General features: G+C 42.1%; 1 protein-coding gene across 1 annotated transcript; it reads left to right on the top strand.

The window, feature by feature from the left end:
- Window positions 1-200: 200 nt before the first annotated feature.
- HMGA1 (high mobility group AT-hook 1) lies at window positions 201-22,988 on the top strand. Its single transcript, XM_040337805.1, has 6 exons — window positions 201-257; window positions 8,026-8,134; window positions 13,651-13,710; window positions 15,234-15,323; window positions 17,846-17,899; window positions 21,996-22,988. Exons 2-6 carry the CDS (start codon window positions 8,036-8,038, stop codon window positions 22,053-22,055), a joined length of 363 nt encoding a protein of 120 aa, XP_040193739.1. The 5' UTR covers window positions 201-257; window positions 8,026-8,035; the 3' UTR covers window positions 22,056-22,988.
- Window positions 22,989-23,854: the final 866 nt, after the last annotated feature.

The raw sequence follows: 23,854 nt of genomic DNA, 5'->3' as shown, positions 1-23,854 counted from the left end.
ACGCTGGGCTGGAGGGGTTAAGCGGCCACGCCTTTCTTCCCTGTGAATTGTAGTCCCCCCTCCCACCAGATGACATCGGCGGGGTACAAACACGCCCTCCCAAGCCTTTAATCTGGGCTGATAGTATAAATATAGGAGGCGGGGGAGGGGTGGGGGTAATTGTTCTTTCCTTCCTACAGGAAAAAATAAGGGTATGTATTTCTTTTCTGTCTCTTCTATAGGCCGCTTTGTTTGTATGGTTCCATTGTATGTGTGCGGTGAGTAGGCAGGCGGTGGAGATGGTGGTCGGGGCTGCGCTGCAAGGTGTCTGTGGTTGGGGGGAGAGGACACGAGGTCTTGCTGTGTCCATGTGCTGGGGTGTCCATGTGGTCGGGTGTCCATGTGCTGTGGTGACCATGTGGTCGTGCTGTGTCCATGTCCTGGGGTGGAACACGATGAATGAGGCTCTAATGGTGGCTGCCATGCTCTTCTCTGAGGGCAACTTGCACCTGGGAGGGCTGTGCTGCTTGTTCAATGACCTACATAGCTGGCTTTATTTTGTGTGCTGCTTGGGGAATTCTCACTAAACCTGGCTTGATATGTCATTTTCTCCCTCATGCACATGTATCTGGTTTGGCGGCATCTTTGAGCACTTGTATGAGGGATAAGCCTTTTTTTTTTTTTTCTCTTCCTTGTGACTCATAGCATGTGTAGGCCCTGATTACATGCCAGGGCATGAGGCCCAAGTCACACCTGTGTGTTCATGGAACATGTGGCAAAGGCGAATTGCAGTGTTGTGAAATAATGGCAGCCCAAATTCAAGTAGGAACACTGCAAAATTATTCACTTCACCAGCTCTTTCATTTGAATGGGCTGAAATGTTATATAATGTCGTCAATTTATGTGTGTGTGTGTATATATATATATATATATATATATATATATATATATATATATATATATATATATTGTAGGTCCCTTCCCTCAGGGAGCTTACTATCGGGTTCCTAACTCATTCGTATACATACTAGATATATAAAAAAGCTGCTTGATAAGAAAAATATAATGTACCTCCATTCTATTAATAAGAAATTAAAATGTTGTGGAGGCAATGTGGACTTTTATGGTACAGTATGCACTTGCACAGTAAGATTATACATTTATTATGCAAAATACATCTCAAAACCACCAATACTAGACACCAAATGCCATTATGTTTGGAGCATCCACCTCTGACGCAAAAATGGGATATACAAGATGGTTCCGTACTGTTGGACAGAAACAAAGTTTGCAACTGGAAGATTAGTTTGTGTGTATAATAGTGTGGAACCATCTTGTATATCTAATTTTTCAATTTTTGCATCACAGGTGGATGCTTCACTTATAATGGCATCTGGTGTCTAGTATGTATTTATGGTTTTATGATGTATTTGTGTATATTTGTATTTTTGTAATGTGTAAGTGCATACTGTACTATAAAAGTCCGCATTGCCTCCACAACATTCCAATTTCTTATCATATACATACTAGGGCTTATTAACCTACCAACATGTTTTTGGGGGTGTGGGAGGAAACCCATGCAGGCAAAGGGGAGCATGCAAACCTCCAGGGACTCACTGAGTACTATGTAAGTGCATTTTATATTGGAATTGCCTTTTTATCATTTATGTTGCAGCATAGAGACCGACCTGGTTCCCTCTAAAGAAGGTCGGGAGGCATTTGTGTGTTTTTTTGCTTTTTTTTTCTGGCAAATGTTTCCTGGCCTTTAGTGGTTGGCGCTTTCAACAGACAGCACTAGGGTTCTTGGTTTGAACCCCAACCACAGAATTACCTGCCTGTAGTTTGGGAGAAACTAAAGGGAGCGCCTACAAACTGCTTACCATTCATATAAATGGTTCCTTTCACGCTGGGGCAGTGCAAAAAGTCCTGCAAGCAGCATCTTTGGAGCGCTTAAAAGCGCATCAAAAACGCCCTTTTCATAATTTCTTATGTTTTGCGTAAAGCGGTAATAAACCCGCTGACACTTTTTTTTTTTTTACTATACCTGTAAGGCAAAAGGCATAATGAGCTAGTATGCACGAGGCGTCGGTATCTTACCCGGTTCACCCCGAGGCAGTTGACATTTTGATACGCTCTGTGATCCGCTCTGAGTGGCTGTGGGAGATTTATTTCCAGCAAGATCCGGCGTCTCCCGGGTTTTCAACGGAAAATCCCTGATGCGCCGCTGAAGTCAGTGGCACATAGCAGGGGGAATATCTCCTAAACCTTACAGGTTTAGGAGATATTCTTTTTACCTAAGGTAAGCCTTAAGTTCAAATAAAGACTATACAACCACTTTAAGGCTGCATTCACACCTAGGCGTTTTGTCGCCTGAAGCGCGACGCTACAATACGCTGGAGGGGAAAAATAACATTGTCTATGGAGATGGTTCACATCTCCACGCTGAAGCTGAAACAAGTCCTGGACCCTCTTTTGTCGCGTGTAACGGGCGGCTTCAGCGTTTTCCATAGCCAACAATGACCTATACAAAACCGCCGTTAAAAACGCCGCAATTTGACGTGCCAAATCTTGGTACAAAACGCCGCAAATCGCCTACGCAAAGGTGTGAATGCAGCCTTAGTCCTGCAAGGAGCATGTTTGGAGCGCTCAAAGTGCCCCTGTCATAATTTCTTATGTTTAATTGATCAGGGTCACTGATCATATTGGATAATGCATCCTTGTTGCAACAAGTTTCTAATGAAAATTTGGGCATATAGATGTGATTTAGAATTGTATTAAAAACTATTGGAGCAAAAAATGGCAGCGCTGTCTGCCATTGGATGAGTGGAACATGTACGGATGCACAGAAAAAACTACTTTAAAGTGGTTGTAGAAGAAAAACCTGCCATCTTAATGAATTCTATGCATTAAGACCTCTTTCGCACTGAGGCGCCTGAAAACCGCCCATAAAAGTTGTGTGTTTTTGCGGCTTTGGAAGTGTGATTACTGTGAAAATGACAATGGCAGTGATGGGGTTAACCACTAAGGGGCGCTGTAGGGGGTTAAGTGTGACCTGATGTGTTTCTTACTGTAGGGGGTGTGGCTGGACATGTGACGTCACTGATTGTCGTTCCATATGACGGGGAACAGACGATCACTGCCACAGAAGAATGGGGAAGGTTTGTTCGCCCATGCTCAAGACCATGAAAAAGTTTGTGTACATACACTCTAAACTGCACGATTAATCCTTAATTTAAATCTTAGTCCCCTACCAATCTTCAAAACGGCATGTCACGATTCTTTCTAACAAGTGCAGAAAGTTCTCACAGCTGGGGGAAAAAAAATCCAGGCAGCCTGCCAAGTTTTATTGCAATAAGTAGAAACAAAGTATTTTTTTGTTTTATCAAAGGAAAGATCTCTGTTGTGTAAATGAGGGACGTTTAAACATTTAAACCAAACCTTTTCTGGCATTTGTTGCTTGCAAGTAAAAATCATTATCTGCTAGAAAATGACTTGGAACACCCAAATGTGATAATTTTTCTTTAGCAGAGACCCTAGAGAATAAAATGTTGGTTGTTGCAATATTTTTGTCTCGCCGTTTTTGTGCATCTGTTTTTAAACACAATTTAAAAAAAATACACTTTACTGAATTCAAAAACAAAACGGTAAAGTTTATGTGAAAGATGTTGCGCTGCTAAAAATTGTGATGATCGTGATCTTTATTCTGAGCAAAAAAATTGTGATTCTTGTATTGGCCAGAATCGTGCAGCGCTAATTCTAAGTGTGGTTAAACTGGAGTTGCACCCAAAAATTGAACTTCTGCTTTACGTGCAGGTGTGACCCCCCCCTTGACATGCCACATTTGGCATGTCATTTTTTGGGGGGCGGATACCCTTTTTTTGAGGAATGCAGCTTCCACTTCCCCCTGTGGCGCTAGAAGGAAGTTTACCTCTCCCCCTCTCCACTTTTTGTAGCTGCTGACTTTTTATATGGGTGGAAGTCTGATTTAAATAGCCAGGGAGCTGTCCATTTTATAGGTAGAGCGTTTAGTGTACCTCAAAACCCATTACTCTAGTCTTGATGTGTAGAAGAGATGTGGTCAGTCAGTAAATGTAAAGTCAATTGTTCGGTCAAATTGTAAGGTCTATGGTGACACTAAAACATCAACATAAGTCTTCAAGAAATCAGTGTGCAGATAAATGGGTGAATGGCATCAAATGCTTCATATTTGAAGCCACCTAAAATACCCTGAATCCAATTTGTAAGAAGTTTCCCTGTAAAGGGGATTCTAGGCCTAATAGACCCCACATCTCTCCATAAAGTGGACGCACCATTCCTATTGCAAGGGATGTTTACATTCATTGTAATAGGAATTGGTGATCAAAATGTATTTAAGAGAATTTTTTTAACCACTTGCTTACTGGGCACATATACCCCCCTCCTGCACAGGTGAAATTTCAGCTTCCGGCACTGCGTTGCTTTAACTGACAGTTGTGCGATATTGGCTCCCAAACAAAATTGATGTCCTTTTTTTTTTTCCCCCACAAGTAGAGCTTTCTTTTGGTGGTATTTGATCACCTCTGCGGTTATTTTTTGCGCTATAAACAAAAAAGCATCAATTTTGAGAATTCAATATTGTTTACTTGTTGCTATAATAAATAGCCCAATTTTTTTTTCTCAGTCTAGGCGATACGTATTCTTCTACATATTTTTGGTAAAAAAAATCGCAATAAGCGAATGGTTTGCGCAAAACTTATAGCACCTACAAAATAGGGGACTTTTTTTTTTTACTAGTAATGGCGGCGATCTGCGATTGTTTTTTTTTTTTTCGGCACTGCGACATTATGTCCGACACTTGACACATTTTTGGCACCATTCACATTTTTATACTGCGATCAGTGCTATAAATATGCGCTGATTACTGTATAAATGTGACTGGCATTGAAGGGGTTAACACTAGGGGGTGAGGAAGGGGTTAAATGTGTGCCCTGCATAGTGTTTCTAACTGTGGGGGAAGGGGACTGACTGGGGAGGTGACCGATCTGTGTCCTTATGTACAAGGGACACAGATCGGTCTCCTCTATCCCTGACAGGACGTGGATCTGTGTGTTTACACACAGAGCTCCACGTCCTTGTCTCTGTAACCGCTGATCGCAGGTGCCTGGCGGACATCGCAGCTGCCAGGCACGTGCATCGGCATCTGTGATGCGGCGCTCGTGCGCTCCCAGTGGCTTGAGGCCGTATATAGACAGCCTCCCGGCAATTAAGATTCACACTGCGGCCGTATAAAGTCGTACGGCCTTCAGGAAGTTGTGCGTTGGCGCAAGAGAAACCATTCTAGCTCTGGACCTCTGCTAACTCCAAGCTGGTAACCTGTAAATAATTTTAAAGCATTGCTTAAGATTTTTTGTGCACCAAAGTTTGGTGCCATTCCACAAGTGTGCACAATTTTAACCACCTCAATACAGGGCACTTGCATCCCCGCTCCTGCCCAGACCATTCTTCAGCTTTCAGCGCTGTCACACTTTGAATGACAATTTTTTTCTAAAATATAAAAACTAAAATTTAAGTTTTTCTAGTTTGTCAGTAAATTTTGTAAATCTTTGTCCACTGATTGGTGGCACGAATATGCCACATTTATGGGCACTGCTGGGCTTTGATGGGTGGCACTGATAACAGCACAGATAGCTGGCACTTGATTGTAATCAGGGCACTGATCGGTGCCCTGATTACATACCTAGATGTCCTCTGTGAGGAGATGCCATGGATCGGCTTTCCTCTCCTCGCTCTATCAGTGTGAGGAGCGTGGATTACCGGCATCTCCATGTTTACATGTGACCGGCTGTGATTGGACACAGCCGAACACATGGTTAAAGAGCCGTGGCTCTTTAAAGATCTGGGTCACATGTCCTACCAAAAAATTGGTGCCAACTTTACTGTTCAAGAATTAACCCCCTTACCACCGCGCTATAGCCAATACACGTCTACAGCGCGGTCGAGTTCTGGAAGTCCTCCCAGAATCCTCCTCTCGCGCGCCCCCGGGTCGCGGTAAATTGCCGCTGATAGCGGCCGTTTACCATGTGATCGCTCATGTCGTCATGTGATGAAGCCGGTTCCTCCCTCCCCTCTCTGTACCAATCGGTACAGTGTGAGGGGGGGGGGGAGCGGAAGCAGCAGCAGCTGCTGTGGGCTGGATCTGTGACAACTGCAGTCACAGATCCAGCCATCCATCCCTGTGCAATACTCTGCAATACCCCCCCAATACTCTGCAATACCCCCCCCCAATACTCTGCAATACCCCCCCCCAATACTCTGCAATACCCCCCCAATACTCTGCAATACCCCCCCAATACTCTGCAATACCCCCCCAATACTCTGCAATACCCCCCCAATACTCTGCAATACCCCCCCAATACTCTACAATACCCCCCCCCCCCCCCCAATAATCTGCAATGCTCAATACCTTGCAATATGTCGCCTATGGGGATTTTTAAGTAGCAAAGTTCGGCGCCATTCCACGAGCGTGTGCAATTTTGAAGGGTGACATGTTGGGTATCTATTTACTCGGTGTAACTTCATCTTCCATATTATGCAAAAACATTGGGCTAACTTTACTGTTTTGTTTTTTTGTAAGCACAAAACATTTTTTTTTAAAAAAGGGGTTAAAAAATTGCTGCGAAAATACTGTGCGAGATAAAAAGTTGTAATGTCCGCCATTGTATTCTCGAGGGTCTTTGCTAAAAAAGCATATGTAATGTTTTGGGTTTCTATGTAATTTTCTAGCAAATGATTTTTCCATGTAGGAGAGAAATGTCAGAATTGGCCTGGGTGCTCCAGAACGCCTGATGGTGTTCCCTGCATGTTGGGCCTCTGTATGTGGCCACGCTGTGTAAAAGTCTCACATGTGGTATCGCCATACTCAGGAGGAATAGCAGAATGTGTTTTGGGGTTTAATTTGTGGCATGCATATGCTGTGTGAGAGAAATAACCTGCTAATATGACAGAAACGAGAATTTTATTTTTACTGAATTTTCAGTTTTTTCTTAGCGCAAGAAATTAAAAACCCAGAGGTGATCAAATACCACCAAAAGAACTCTATTTGGGGGGAAAAAAGGACACAAATTTCAGATGGGCACAATGTTGTATGACTAATTGTCATTCAAATTGTGAGAGCACCGAAAGCTGAAAATTGGTCTGCTTAGGAAGGGGGTTTAAGTGCCCAGTGGTCAAGTGGTTAAAAAAACTTTTTTAAATTGCTGCACAAATACTGTGTGACATAAAAAGTTGCAACTGCCATTTTATTCCCTAGGGTCTGCTAAAAAAAACATATGATTGGGGTTCCGAATAATTTTCTAGCACAAAATATATGTACATGTTGGATGGTGCTAGAATATAAAAAAACTGGTATGGAAGTGTTGAGACCCATGGTATACACGGTATGTGAGCTTAAAAAGGCTAATTGCAATTGTGTGGAGACTAAACACATGATCGGATTATCCGATGGGAATTGTGTGGTGACAAGCTGATGGAAAATCCAACCGTTTGTATGCTCCATCGTACAATTTTTGGCGTTTTCTATTTATTCTTCCCACAGACAAATGTGGGATAGCATGCTTTAAAATTGTCTGCCAACAATTGTTGGATTGTCAGATCGTGTACACAAGTCCGTCAGACAAAACTTCACAGTACACACGCATCCTCAGAAGCAATGCCAACCATAACACAACATTGGCAGAAGTTGCTCAAAGGGTGGTGCTAAAGAGCTAAAAACCCATAGTTTTGTTTGTTGGCTGACACTTCTTTGCGTTTGTATGCAAGACAAGTTCCTGGCCAACGTCCTTCAGAAAAGTCCTACACTTTGTCTGCTGAAAACTTGACCGTGTGAGGCTTTACACTTTGTATGCTGGCCAACTTTTTTGGCCTTTGAATGCGAAGTAGCTTTATTTATGTCCCTTCATGCAATTTCCATTCTGGATTTCCTTGCATATGGTTGTTAATTTTTGTTCGTTTTTTTATTTTCTACAAAAGTGTATGCTTTTTAATTTGCCATGCATTGGTTTTCTGCAGATATTTCAAAATGAGTGACTCGAAGGCTAAGGCGGCAGCAGCAGCAAAAGGGGCTTCTACAGAGGAGACTGCCAAGCGTGGTAGAGGTCGTCCACGAAAGAAGCCACAGGTGGGAGATGTAATTTTCATAAAAGCCTTCTTGCTCAAGCCTTTTTCTCTGTTCAAAATTTTTATAATATTGTACGGGGTGGAGGACCTTAACATGCATTTGGTGTACTTGCTGGAGATCCAATCTGGGACGCTAGTGCTTTAAAGTAATGGCATGAAGAGTGAATGTGGTAACCTAATCCAACAAGGGTGCCTGCTTCTATTGAAGATCATTAGCAATGGGGATATTAAGGGTAACCAAATGGGCTAGAGGGCAAACATTATCTGCTTATGTGGACAATGTCCTATTTTATATTTCCTGGCCGCTCACCATCCTCCCAGTTGGGAGTTGTGGAGATTTGAGCAAGTGTCCAATTTTAAAATTGTAGAAAGTCCAAAATTGTACCAGTTAACATCTCTGGGGCATTCTTTTTTTTCTTGCACCATTTCTACCCATTTGCCTAGTGATTGCAGTAGCTCATGTATGTGAGGATCCACATTTCACCAGAAGACATTCACCCTTGAAAGAATGTTGCATGTTCACAAATTTTTAGGGTGGAACACATAACCTGTTATGGAGGAGAAATCCCAGCTTGGCATGCAGAATGTTATGTAGACAAAAGGTGAAGTGGATTAGGCCTCCCTGGTGATGCCTTATAATGGAGCGATTGGCTTTGGTTTCATACAGTGAATTGGCACCAGAATTCTGATGAAACTGTGGGTGCTCTAAGAAAGGACTATGGCTGGCAGAGGTCTTGCTGATGCAAAGTGGGTTCCAGCTGCACACTATTTTCCCACCTGGACATCTCCACTCATATTACCAACTTTGACTATCTGGGACAGATTGAACATAAATGGTGATCTGACCCCGGCTCCATTACAGGACCTCCCCTGGGTAACACTTTTTTTTTTTTTGAGGTGGGGGGTAGATGGGAGTACCACTTGTGCCAAGTTGGATCCTACTGGCAAGTTACTGCTCCTAGAAACTGATGCTCTTTTGGGCTGCCCCAATGGCTGTATGGCGATACCAGCAACTATTTGACTTAATTTGTAAAGTTACCACTAAAATACAACGGAATTCAGATCTCTCTCCCTTTGGAGTCTCTATGCATAACCCAAGAGACTTCTTTTCTCCCAGCTGTGTACATTTTCCTTTGGTCTTCCTCTTTATAAATCCCAGACTTCATTGGAGAATAAACTGCAAAAGGGGACAGGTACTATGCATATGTGCCCACATTCAATTTGGTAGATAAAACGATATGTCATACAGTATATAGAAAGTGTGGTTATTCAAACTGTTACAAGATCTATATCTTTGTACAGATAAACACACATGATGTATGTTGCATACAGAATATGTATAGCGATAATGCATCATTCTTATTGACAGATTGAAAAGTCCACATGAAAAATGTTTTAAGCACATCTCTTCAGGAGCACATGTGAACAAGATCTAAAAGCCTATTGTAGAACTATAGTTGAGCCACTTCTCAGCTGGCCAAGCTGCTGCTAACAAAGCAAACAGAATGTTGGCATGCATTAAAAAGGGGATTAACTCCAGTGATGAGCATTCTCCTGCTCTACAAGACTCTGATCCGGCCGCACCTAGTGTGCTGTCAAGCAGGTCTGCAGGCACCTTTAAGCAGGGATGGCAGGCACCCAAGTACCCCGGTCAGGCTGTGTAGAGCTGATACTGGTGTCCTCTATGGATAGCTTGGAGGGCTGGTGTCCGCCCCCCCCCCCAAGGCTCATGGTGGTCTGCTGGCTACTATGGTATCCTGGTAGGCCAAGGTATCTGATCTCTCCCTCTCCAAGGATCTTATGTGGAATGATCTAGACAGTTTGGGCTGGCTCCTGAACAGGGAGAAGTCGAACCTGGGTTACACCATCGAATCTGTGCAAGAAAACTTTTTCTCAGAGGAAAAATAAAAGTTCAGAATGCAGTGAGTCCACACGATCAGGGTGATCCCTCAGTGGGCCGATCTCCAGCAGACAATTCTGTAGAATTGGTCTTCCAGGCAGTCATTGGAGAAACAAATCATGATTGCCTTGAGTCAAGAGGAAATTGTGGTGGTGGAGGAGGCAGACCCATTTTTAAAAAGGGGCCTGTTCTGGACATTTCTGGCAGCAAAGTGCTTAACAATGGACGCAAGCATCTGGGGCGCACATCCAGAGGGTCAGATTGCCCAAGGATCTTGGACAAACAAGGAGACCAAGAGATCGTCCAACTGGACAGTGCTAAGGGGTCATTCAAAAAATTTATCAAGGGCCACCTTCGAAGTGTTATCAGACAGTGCCACGGCGGTAGCCTACATCTCAAAGCTGGGAGGCACAAGAATCAGGGTTCTGCTGCTCATGGCCCTTCAGATCCTGACATGCAGAGAACAATCAAGTGACAGAAGTACATCTGAAAGGCAGGCTAAATCGGGTAGCGGGCTAATCGGAATTGAGCCGAAATACAGAAATCTTCCAGGTGCTAGTAGCGTTCCCCCACACCTACCTTTTTGCGTCTCGGACAAATGCAAAGGTAGCTGTTTATTTCTCCCTAAACAGGAAGGGATAAGTGGGGGTCTGGACACACTAGCTCAGCCTTGAGCCTTCCACTTGTGCTATGCCCACCTTATTTTTCATTCAATTCCTCTAGTGCTCAAAGTTGCAGAAGGAATCCACAAGCCTGGTTCTAGTAGCCACCTTTTGGTCCAAAAGGGCATGGTTCTCAACCCTACTGAAGTTGGCAGTAGAACACCACTGGTTTCTACCATTGCGAGAGGCTCCCTTCATCCAATGTAGGGCATCTCAGGCTGGCAGCCTGGATTCTGAGGAGCAAATCCTGAAGAAATCGTTTGTCAATTAATTTTGACCATGCTAGATGGCAGGAAAAGTCACAAGGGCCATTTATTTCGAAACATGGAAATGTTTAAACTCCTGGTGCACAGGTAATTTCCGTCCATGCGTTCATTCATGACAGAATGAAGGGTCTAGTGGGCAGTACTTTTAAAGGTTCAGGTGGCTGCTTTTGTCAGGGTTTGTTTTTTTGTTTTGTACACTGACAAGTTAGGCCAGTTTTGTTTAACTTTTCCCAAATGGAATTTGTCGGTTTTAAAAGGTCTGACTAAAAGCCCTTTTGAATCACCAGAGAATGCTAACATTAAAGATTGGTCTTTAAAACTAGCTCTTGGTGGCAGTTAATTCAGCTAGAAGGGTCAGTGAGCTGCAGCCCTTGTCTATTATTGAACTTTTTTTTTCCTTTGACTGGATAGGACAGACTTTTTTTTTTTGCTAAAGGGCTCTTCTGTGTTCCATAGATCCCAGGAGATAATTCTCCCAACTTTCTGCCCATCGCCAACCTGCCCTAAATGGGTATTTTAAGTTTGGACGTAAGATGCTTGTTTATCTTGAGGTTACAGGGGAGTTTGTAAAATTAGATTTCTGTGTTTATTTTGTCCTTGGGCCGCGTAAAGGTTGCAGAGCCTCTAAAAGCACAATGGGAGGATGGCTTTGAATGGCCATCGAGGAATCTTATAGGGCCTCGGAAGCGGAACCTCCCGCAGGGGTAGTGACCTATTCAACCCATGCTGTGGCAACATCCTGGGCGGAACAAGCCCGTGCTTCACCAGGACAAATATGCAAAGCAGCCACATGGATGAGTTTCTTCACTTTTACCTGCCACTATAGCGGTGATGGCGAACCTTTTTGAGCAAAACCAACTTATTTCTTTCAAAGTGCCAACACAGATTTAAACCTGCCAGCGTCTCTGTACAGAGGATGGGACGGATCATCCCTCTTAATTCACCCCCAAGAAACAAATTTACGTTTCAGCCAAATTTGTTCAGAATGCAGGTTTCAGAATTGCATTAGGTTACTGCACAATGAAAACATACTGCACAATGAAAACATACTGCACAATGATTACCTGCAATTCAGTCCCCTTCTGCAAACCGCTCAGTCCTGCCGAGGAAGAATGCACACAGCCCTGTCTGGTCTCTGCTGGTGCTGCTGACTGGAGAGGGGGGGGGGGGGGACATCACAGAAAGCTTGCTTTGCCTCACTCCTTGTCAGTCACAGCAGCTCCGGTCCTGACAGAGGAGAAGCAGGCTCTCTACAACACGGCAAGTGCAGGGAGCAGAGCACACTCCCGCCCACCTCCATACAGCACAGCCAGGCTTTCATCTCTGCCTGCATCTTCTTGTTAAATGTGGCGGGCTGCACGAGGAGGGCGGGTTACAGCAATACTGATTGGCTGAGAGGTGGTGGTGGGTGGAGCAAATATTGGAAGCGCAGATCTGATTATTTCGGCAGCTAGCCGCTGATTGGTGGGTGCGGTGTGGATTAGCGTGCGCACATCACCCCTGGCGCTTATTCTTTGTCACTCCCACTCGGGTACGTCACCGCTAGCGTATAGAACTATGGGGGATGTAGTTTGAAGTGCGGTGTGGATTTTTCACTGTGTGCTTTAATTTCACGGCGTGCCCACCGAAACATCTTGCCGTGCCGGGAGGGACACGCGTTCGCCATCACTGCACTATAGGATGGATTTGCTCTCGGCTGCAGAGCAATTTTTTGGCAATAAGTCCTGCGGGTGGTGGTCCAACCCTTGAGTAAGTACTTTTTTTCCAGCTGCTGCCCTGAAAGACTATTTGGGGAAACCTTAAACGTAATGTTAGTTCTAGGACTCTATTTTTAGAACAGCACCCATGACCCTCCCTTGACTGATATTTTAATGTGGTTGTATTGCTATTTTTTGGTTTATACAATTTCAGCATGGCTGGTGGTACTCTAACTGAGGCCATGGTGGAAGTGTCCGGTATTTAAAGTGGTGACTGCAGAGTTTCCTGGAAAAATAGGTGGAGCTACACTCTAGGTGCTGTCCTGAGACTCCTAAAAACAGCTACCCTCTAAGGTGGGGTGTGTTTTATGCACTTGGAAAAACCGCTTGCAAATGTGACAAATTTGGAATATTAACTAATCTTCCTAAAACTTAAATTTATCTAAACCCAGAAAATGCAGCGACTAGGAGCCCAGCTCTGGGTCCTCACTGTGTCAGAACAGGGGCCATTTACATAACAGTCAAGTTTCATCACTGTGCTTTGAGAGGGATGGAATGGGGCAGAGGCCAACCTCCGGGCTGGCTATAAACTGGTGTGTGAATTGGATAAAAAAAATAGCTGTGAGACCCCTTTCACACTTAAGCATTTTTACAGCGTTTTAGCATTAAAAATGGCGCTATTAAAATGCTCATAAAACACTCTCCATGCATCTCAATTGGGTGCTGGCAGTGTGAAAGGGCTCTGAAAGTACTCTGGCTTTCACATTGGGATTGCAGATGAGGCTTCTTTCAGGTGCTTTACAGGCTTTAACGCCAATGTGCCTGAAAACGCTCTAGCGCCAGAAAAACTTCCCAGTGTGAAAGGGTCCTGAGAATCGAACAATCAAAAGTCAGAATGTTACTAATTTTAAATGCTCAAGGACTGTCAAGCCTGGTGTATGAGCCATTGAACCTATGGTAAACCTTTGTCTATAAATTTTTGTTTTTTTTAGGAAGCCTCAAGCCAACCAGAAAAATCAACCTCTCCTTCCCAAGCACAAACTAATGCAAAAGTGAGTACAGTAAAATTATAACAGACTATTCCAGAGGATTCAAACATTGCTACACTGTTGTAATTTTCCAGGCTTTCTTTTTAAACGACATTGGTGGCATTTTATCCTATGCCATCTAGGAGGTTCAAAATGTATCGTACTACATTGGTGTCAACTTCCTATAAAACCATCCACAAAGAATGGTAACTTTCAGCTGCTACTTTGAGGCAGATTTACTAAAGTAGAGATTCTCCACTTAAAGGAGTTGTAAAGGAAAACATTTTTTTGCCTAAAATTAATGTCTGCAAGGTAGACAGACAAAATAGTGTAATGATTCTGTTAAAAAAACAAGTAAATACCTATTAAATTCCTTCATCTATATCACCTTCGGTGTTCTAGTTTCTGTTCTCCCATTCACTTCCTGGTTTGCATCGTTCGTTCATGTAAGAACTACATTGTCCAGTATGAATTGCGGCACGCCCAGTAATTCACACCTCCTTGAGGTCTCTAACACGTAGAGCGTCCTACCACACAGATGTAGTTCCCAGGAGGGGGTGAGCACGTTACTGACCACCGCAGTAAACCCTCCCGTCACAGTGGTCAGTAAAATCAGACAAGCAGGAAGTGAACAGAACAGAGAAGAAATAGAGCAACTTCTGTGCAAAAACGAACAATGAGGAAGTGAAGAGGAAAATGTCTGCAGGTAAAAAATGCTTATTATGAAAAAAAATGTTTTCCTTTACAACCCCTTTAATATATTGGAACCATTTACTTTTGGATATAAGCAGATTTAAACTTTATTTTCATAGAGGTGAACTAGTAATATTTTTAGTAAAACTGCCTTGTGTCGCTTTTCACATAAACCTGCCCAATAGAATGGTAATGGTGTCTGACACTGGTACCATTTTTGTACTAAAATTGGTTTTGGTGGAGTTCTGGTTTTAAACTCTAAGCCCTGGTTCACACTAATGCGATTTGACATGTCAAATTCGGCGGCATTTGCCAGCAATGGCTCAGTCCTAATTGGTGCGACACCACATCTGCGGTGCTGCACCGATTTCAAAAAGTAGTTTCTGTACCACTTGTGATTTTTAGCCCGCGATTTACATAGACATAAACTGCACAGATGTCGCTATTCGTGGCTGAACTCGCACAGCTTCTCTTGCAGCCCAGTGTGAACCTGGGCTAAAACTTGGCAAATTTAGGTGCACAAAGTTTTTTTTTTTACATGGCTTAGGGAAAGTGGGAATACATTAAAACAGTGTTGTGTTTTTTTTTTATTTATTTTTTTTGCTGTGTTAAGGGAAGGTGTAACATGTGCATATACCTGGAAGAGGGTGTTCATTTTATTTGTTTTTCTCTTGTGCTGTTGGTCTGTAATGTCATGTGTTTTTTTTATTTTTTTGCAACTCAAGTGAATATATATATTTTTTTTTTTATGCTAGTTAGGCAGATTTCAGTGTTTTAATGGAAGCTTTACTTTTTGTAAGGCAAGTTGAATTTGGGACTTAACCATTCGACTTTTCAATGTCTGTTCTGTGCAGGAGCCAAGTGGTTCTCCCACCACAAAACGTGCACGCGGTCGCCCTAAAGGCAGTACAAAGAAGGGCCGCAAGGAAGCCTCAACTACTAAGGTGAGTGTTTCATATGTCCCTCAAGTAAAAGGTTGTACTTTTATCTGTTTACTTTTTTGTCACCTTTTTTAGCTTGTTATACTTGTCGTTTAATCCCTACTCGTAGTGTAGGGCTTGCATGACTATTTGAAATCAAAAGACTTGTGGATTGATTTTAGCTTAAAGGGCTATTTAAACCCTAAACCAAAAATTTAATATTCTGCAGCTCCCAAATTCTTAACCACTTCAGCCCTAGAAGAATTTACCACCTTAATGACAGGCCATTTTTTGCGATACAGCACTGCATTAGTTTAACTGACAATTGCACAGTCATGCTACGTTGTACCCAAACAAAATGGTGGTGGTTTTTTTTTTTCCACACATAGAGCTTTTTTTTTTTTTTTTTTTGGCATTTGATCACGTCTGCAGTTTTTTAGATTGACCTTTAACACTAAGGCGTTTTAGCACTAAAAATGGTGCCTGAAAAGCAACTCTCATGCCTCCCTAGTGTAAAGTCCAAGTGCCTTCATACTGGGTCGGTGTGCTCGCGGGATGGGGGAAGTCCTGCAAGCAGCATCACCGAATGTGCAGCGCTTTGGAACTCTGCAACACTGGTGCTTTTTAACACCTTCGAGCGACAATTTTAAAAACACAATTTTACCTTCTGCTATAAAACCTTTCCAAAAAATGTGAAACAAATTTATTTATCAGTTCATATGTATTCTGCTACATATTTTTGGTTAAAATTCCAATAAGCCTATATTGATTTGTGCAAAAGTTAGTGTCTACAAAATGATTTTTGGCTTTATTTTTGTGAACGAGTAACTTTACTACAGTAATCGGTGCATACGGTGCTAAAATATGCACTGACATTGTACTAATTACATTGGCAAGGATGTGGTTATCAGTGGCAGTTAAGGGGTTAACTTTCAGTTAACGCCTTGATCGCCCTTGTATTCAGTAGTTTTCCCTTCTGGGGATAATGGAAGGCTGGCGTGGTACTGTTAATCGCTTTCCTCCTCCAAATCACCTATTCCCTGGGGATTAAAACGCCGATTCCCCTCACCAAATATGAGGGATGTGCAAAAAGGCAGACTCTAGTGCGCTCCATTTTTTGTATGATATCTCACAAAGAGAGGACTTTAATGGGAGGCATTGAAAAAAGCTTCAAATGCCTCCAGACTCAACATGGGTCTTCAATTTTGACACAATGGAACACTAACACTTCATGTTTTGATAGTGTGGACAGCACTGCTGTCCATGGTATGATTTGCATAGGCATTTGAGGGTCATTTTTAATGGCTCTTAAATGCTTGTTTTTAATGCCAGTGTGAACTTGGCCTATCTCTGCTGATTGCAGAGCTAGAGTTCTGGATTGGCATGGGGTGGCGAGTAAGACCTTTTCAGAGACCACTGCTTTCACATGTCTTGCTCCATGTTGATTGGAAAGCACAAGCCCAGCAGGGGTGTTTGAGCACTGCCAAAAGACTGCTTCCAGAGGGCAAGACTTTTCCTTTAAGCATGCCAGCAGGAGATGGGCTTTTTTTTCCCCAAAGGCGGTTTCAGCTTCCTGACCGCTGCACGACTATATACGTTAGCATTTTGAAGAGGGATATCAGCTAGCTGCTGCCATAACCCAGGTATCCTAGTCTTCAGCCGGTGGTCTGGTTTCCGATAATGGTGGTCTCTGCGGTGTTGGCGGCAGCAATTGGGTCCCTCCTGTGTCTCCCATCCCCATATCATAGCAGGGTGGAAGCGACATCAAAACGTCACTTCCGCCCATAGCTCTTCAAAAGCTTTTTTTGCATTTTGGTGTAAATGAGATCTGAGGTCTTTGACCCAGATTTCATATTTAAGAGGACCTGTCGTGCTTTTTTCTATTACAAGGAATGTTTACATTCCCTGTAATAAAAATAAGTGACAAGTTGTGTGTTTTTACACTGTTCTAAAAAAAAAGGTAAAATAAGAAACAAGTTTTTTGTTTTATACATGCCCAGCTCACGTGCAGCAGTGAATGCATACGTGAGCAGCGCCCGCATATGAGAACTGTTCAAATCACAAATGAGGTATTGCCGTGATCGGTAGAGCAATAATTGTAGCCCTAGACCTAACGCAAAACATGCTAGATTTAACAGTCTCCTATGGAGATTTTTAAGGGTGCAAGTTTGTCGCATTCCATGAGCGGGCACAATTTTGGCACCTGACATGTTGTGTATCTGTTTATTCAACGTAACTTTTTTTCACTATTAAAAAGAATAAAGTTAACTTGACTTTTTTTTTTTTTTTTTTATCATGTTTGGGGATTCTAAGTAATTTTCTAGCAAAAAAAATAATTTTAACTAGTAAATAACAAATCTCAGAGGTTTGGTCCTTATGTGGTTAAAGAGAACTGATTTTGCACACCTTTGTGTTGATGCAACTGGAATGAATTTTACCCATTTAAACTGTTTAATTGGGCTCTATTCTTGGTATTTAGTGTTGCTGATTTGGGTTCTCAATTGCATCTGTCTGACAAACGGATAACTTTTTTTCTTTTTTTATAGAAACCTGAAGTTGTTGGGAAAACCAGTGGGAGAAACAAAGTTGCTAAGAAACAAGTAAGTTGTGATAAATCCTAATAAACTAGCTTCCTTTTAGTCTAAATTAATGTAGGTATTTAAAAACGGAATTGTAAACTGAGGCTAGAGCAACCAAAACTGTCATAGCACAACATATTGGCTGGAATAGTAGTCTTTAACCCTTTCCCGCTGAGTACACATATATGCGTTCTTGTCTTTCGGTGGTTATACCGGGATGATGCCCGCAGGTGCAGGCATCATCCCAGTACAGTTTAGAGCCGGCGATTGGCTATCCAGGCATAACAGCCGATGCGGCTAAAAGCTGCTTGGTGGTTATGCTGGAGGAGCAGGAGGGGACTTTACCCGCCTCTCACCGCTCTGGGTCTCCCGGTGGGAATGGAGGCCCAGTCAATCGATGTGTCTAGGTGCAGACTGGAACAAAGCCGTAAATGGCTTTGATTCAGTCTCTGCAATGTAAACACGGAAGCGGTGTCATGACGTCACTTCCAGGTTACTTGGCTGCCAATGGCGCTGGATTTAAAAAAGTACACAGTATTCAGAATCGCTGTTTTTGGTAATCTGAATACTTTGAAGTTCAAAGAAGGGATAAAAATTTAAAGCTCCCTTGCGAGCTCGCGCTACAAAAAACGCATACGAAAGCGGCACCCGCATATGAAACTGTCTTCAAATCACACATGTGAGATATCGCTGTGATAGTCGGAGCAATAATTTTAGCACTAGACCTCTAACCTGGTAACCGTAACAAAGTTTAAAGTGTCGCCTATGGAGATTGTTGGGTACCGTAGTTTGTCGCCATTCCACGAGTGCTTGCAATTATAAAGCATAACATGTTTGGTATCTATTTACTAGGCGTAACATCTTTCACTTTATACAAAAAATTGGGCTAACTTTACCATTTAATTTTTTTTACAATTCATGAACATTTTTCCCAAAAAGTTGTGTTTAAAACATCACTGCACAAATACCATGTGACATAAAATATTGCAACAATCGCCATTTTATTGTCTAGATTCTCTGCTAAAAAAATGTTTGGGGTTCCAAGTAAATTTCTAGCAAAAAATACGGATTTTAACTCGTTGACACCAAATGTCAAACTTGGTCATAAAGGAGTTGGTTATTGAATTGGTGTAGTGCATGAATGTTGCAATGTGCTTATACATAATGTATGCTTCATGCAGCCACATCTGCATTTCTCATGTACATGGCTGTATAAACGAGCTTAGATTTCAGTGTACACTAAATTTTGTAGTAGTGTGATCTTGGCTGTGCTGGTTCTAGTTACTACAAATTCAGGGGTTTGTTCGTATTCCTAGGTGCTGTATGTATTTTTAAGGGTTTTATGTAAAATATATTTTCTACTGTGCTGCTTTCATGATTTCTGTTTGCTTTCTCACCATGTTAAAAAACCTCATCGTCCTTTGCTTATTTAATCTGCATGTAATTAGGGTTTCACTGACATTGGTGTGGATTAACTAGTATTTGCACAAGTACTCGTGTACATGCTCCCGAAACCCGTAATTTTTCGGTGAGTTTTGGGCCCATACAAAATTAATGGGCTTAACCACTTAAGCCCCGCACCATTTTGTTGCTAAAGGACCAGGCCCCTTTTTGCGATTCAGCACTATCACTTTAACTGACAATTGCACGTGCTCCCAAAAATGGCATCCTTTCCCTCCCAAAATAGAGCTTTCTTTTGGTGGTATTTGTTCACCTCTGCGGTTTTTATTTTTTGCGCTATTAAAAAAAATAAAGCGTAAATTTTGAGAAAAGCAATATTTTTTGCTATAATATCCCCAAAAATATATAAACATTTTTCCTCAGTTTAAGCCGATACGTATTCATATTTTTGGTAATCGCAATAAGTTTGATTGGTTTGCGCAAAAGTTAATGCGTCTACAGAATAGGGGATCGTTTTATGGCATTTTATTTATTTTTACTAGTAATGGCGGCGATCGGCTTTTTTAATTGTGACTGTATAATATATGGCAGACACTTTGACACTATTTTGGGACCATTGTCATTTTTACAGCTATCAGTGCTATACAAATTCACTGATTACTGTGAAAATGACACTGGCAGAAAAGGGGGTTAACCTGTGGGGGTGCTGAAGGGGTTAAGTGTGACCTAATGTGTGGGGACGTGGCTTGGCATGTGATGTCACTGATCGTCCCATATGATGGGGGAACGGACGATCAGTGACAGTCTCACTATGAAGCACAGGGAGAGGTTTGTTACACTTCTCTCCGTTCAGGTCTGTGACCCGATCATGGGACACTGTCGGCGATCGGGACCAGAGCTCCGACCCTTAAAGGGGATGTACCTGTATGCCCTTGTGTCATTCTGCCGACTTGTATCGTCGTGCGGCAGTCCTTAAGCAGTTAAATCGCACTGCAAAGAATCGCATGCGTCCCTGTGTAAACACAGTATAGAAAGGGAAGTGCCATCTAGTGCTGCAATGGGCAGTGTATTCAATTTATAACTCGCATTAAAGTACATATAAATTGCGTGCGATTATTTGCACTGCAATGTGAGCCTATTAACTTTGTAAGGGCTCAAATTGCACTGCAAAGTATCTATGCGTATTCTCTTATAAACAAAAAATAGTATCTGTGCAACCCTACGTGTAATTTAAGTGTTTTCAGACATACAATATCTAAGCTGCCAGGTAGGGCCTAAGGCTGTTTAACCACTTCCAGACCTGCGCACGACGATGTACGTCCTATTTTTAAAGACGGATATCTCGGTAACGGCAGCAGCTGCTGTCACAACCGAGGTATCCATCTTTAGGGTGCGCGGTCTGGAATCCGATAATGGCGGTCTCCGCGGCGGATTCACCGAGATCGCCGTTATCGGTGGCGGGAGAGGGGCCCCCCCCCTCCCGCCGCTCTCCTGTGCCCTCCGCCGCTTACCGGAGCCGTCGGTAGCGGCGGAGGCGATCGGATGCTGTCGGCTGGTGAGCGGGGACGGGACTGAAGGAAAAATCTCCTTCGCCCGTCCCCATAGCTCGGCTGGGCGGAAGTGACGTCAAAACGTCAGTCCCGCCCAGCCTCTTAAAGAGACAAATTTTTTTTTTGGTCATTTGAAAAAATGACATTTTTTATTTTTTTTCTATTTTTTGCATTTAAGCCCAAATATGAGATCTGAGGTCTTTTTGACCCCAGATCTCATATTTAAGAGGACCTGTCATGCTTTTTTCTATTACAAGGGATGTTTACATTCCTTGTAATAGGAATAAAAGTGATAATTTTTTTTTTTTTTTTTTTTCAGTGTTAAAAATTCTAAAATAAATAAAAATAAATGCGAAAAGCAAAAAAAAAATTTTTTTAAAGCGCCCCGTCGAGCTCGCGCGTAGAAGCGAACGCATACGCGAGTAGCGCCGACATATGAAAACGGTATTCAAACCACACAAGTGAGGTATCGCCGCGATCGTTAGAGCGAGAGCAATAATTTTAGCCTTAGGCCTACTCTGTAACTCAAAAAATGCAACCTGTAGAATTTTTTAAACGTCGCCTATCAAGATTTTTAAGGGTAAAAGTTTGACGCCATGCCACGAGCGGGCGCAATTTTTAAGCGTGACATGTTGGGCATCATTTTACTCGGCGTAACATTATCTTTCAAAATATATAAAACAATTGGGCCAAATTTATTGTTGTCTTATTTTTTAATTCAAAAAAGTGAATTTTTTCCAAAAAAAGTGCGCTTGTAAGACCGCTGCGCAAATACGGTGTGACAAAAAGTATTGGAATGACCACTATTTTATTCTCTAGGGTGTTAGAAAAAAAAAAATATATAATGTTTGGGGGTTTTAAGTAATTTTCTAGCAGAAAAAAATGTTTTAGTCTTGCAAACACCGAATCTGAAAAACACCTAAGGTCTGGAAGTGGTTAAGAAGCCCACTGAATTTGTCGGTTATTTTGAAAACTCTTCTTTATGGCTAGTCTAGAGAATGATTTAGCAAGCATAATGGTTGCTTGCTCATAGCCCCTTGAGCAGATGAAATGCATATTAAGCACTGAGGCTGGTATAACATCTGTAGGTTTTATTTGTTACTGTTAAATGTACTTGTTCTTTGCTATTAAATTCTAATTGATTTTGCTTAAATTCTTTTCTGCAGGAAGAGGAGGAGGATGATGATGAAGAGGGGGGCACAGCAGAGTCGTCTGAAGACCAGTGACCTCAATTTCAATGTTGTCTTTGTTCCTCCTAGATGTTCTTTTGTAGCCCACATTCATAGTGAAAAAATGCATCTGTATATCATGTCTTTGAAGGAAAAAACTTGCTTGACAGGACTGAACAACTTATGCCTCCTGCTGCATTACTCAGGTCATTAATAGTGCTGGCAGTTTTGCCAGACTGCTGTGCTAGTATATTTTTGAACTCATGCCTTCTTTCTCTTCACTGCCAGCATTGTACTTCATAGATGGTTGATTGCAGAGACCTAAAAACTTACTTTCTCTGTACATTGAAAGCCTATTAAAAGCCTATTCAATGACCTTAACCATGACACATGTTCACTTGTAAGTTAACTTTTTGTGGCAATTGCAGTTAATGTGAGATTTTTGCACCACTGAGGTCTGCATTTCCAGATTGCATCCAATTAGTTTCTTTGGGGACCACAAAACTCTTGGGGGAGGGAAGACCCATTTTCACCAAAAATAGACTTGAAAAAACTTGAGCATAAAGATGAACAAATCAATTTGTCAGTGATTAGTTTAAGAGAATTACCAATGATCATTGCTGGCCTCAATATTTGGAGAGCGCCATCTTGGCAAAAACCATACTTTCAAGTCATTGCACATCCATCCTGTCATTTGAGATGCAGCTCTTGGGGGGGGGGGGGGGGGAGAACAGATGCCAGACCAGTGGCACCAAAAGTAGACTGCTTCTGGACCATGTACATTATGCTTCCAGTCCCTGCTGTTTTGTGACTAAAAATATGTCCACTAACTTAAAAGCGGTAAATGTCACATTATTGCAGCATTGAATTGCCACCGCTTTGAATGCCATTCACATAATGTCAGGGACTGAAATCACAAATAAAACCTTACTTGCCATTGTTTGATATTGCTTGAAAGTTTTCGTTTAATAAAAAAAGCTACCATCCTTTTGTTTGTGATCCAATTTCTTTAGTCTTCGGTTGCAGTCTGTGGGTTTAATACCATGTTCATGATACAAGATCAAATGTATTCAGCTAGAATTCTGTGCAAATGTAGTAATCATAGGAACTTTTATGGATTACTGTTGTCTTAAGTTATCCATGTCATGGGTTCATTGTGCTAGGTTTATTTAATTTGAAAACCTCCTAACCACTCATCTGAGTGTCTTCCAGTCAGTTAAGGGTGAATGGTCTGATCTCATTTGCAGTCCAGCTGGTTGTTGACTGGCATCAAATGATTTTTTGGAGGGTGATCCACTTTGGGACTAACTAAATGCAATACATTGCCGTCAATCTTGTAGACTGCTCCATAAAGTGTCCATGCTAGTGTCATAAATGGTTTTGTATAATTTAAAATTAGCAGCTTAGTTTACCAGTCTTTTTTTAAAGCCCTGTTTATTCAATTTAAATATTTACTCAGGCAGATGCTGCACATAGCTCTACCCAGATATATGGTGTTGTGAACAAATGTGTCTGGATTATCTATAAGTGTAGTGTGGTCACATTGTGATAACTTTCGATGCTTAATGTGTAAATGGTGCTGTATTTTTACCTTGGATTCATGGTTTGCACTGATGCTGTTGCAGACATGTTCTTCATATATTCCACACCCCCTCAGACTTCTGTACAATTGCTCAGAAAGACAGTTTTGCAGTGGAGTTTGTACCTGGGCACACCTCATTCTCAACATTCTAGGTGGAAGTGCTGTGAGTATTTAGTGTAAATGTAGAAATGGAAAAGAATTTAATGAGTTGGTTAGGATAGTCTGTTATACTCATTGGTCTGTTTTTCTTTTCTTTCTTTCCTCAAATACAATG

The sequence above is a fragment of the Rana temporaria genome, chromosome 2 (assembly GCF_905171775.1).
Source record: "Rana temporaria chromosome 2, aRanTem1.1, whole genome shotgun sequence".
Taxonomy (NCBI): Eukaryota; Metazoa; Chordata; class Amphibia; order Anura; family Ranidae; genus Rana; species Rana temporaria.
Note: the sequence above shows the minus strand (reverse complement) of the source record. Positions and strands in the feature narration are given on the sequence as shown.

Bases quoted from the DNA above. Each gene is read 5' to 3' on its own strand.
- HMGA1 (XM_040337805.1), top strand. From the start codon at position 8,036: ATGAGTGACTCGAAGGCTAAGGCGGCAGCAGCAGCAAAAGGGGCTTCT. The intron at 13,711-15,233 runs GTGAGTACAGTA...TGTTCTGTGCAG, and splicing joins AAGCACAAACTAATGCAAAA to GAGCCAAGTGGTTCTCCCAC. The intron at 15,324-17,845 runs GTGAGTGTTTCA...CTTTTTTTATAG, and splicing joins AGGAAGCCTCAACTACTAAG to AAACCTGAAGTTGTTGGGAA.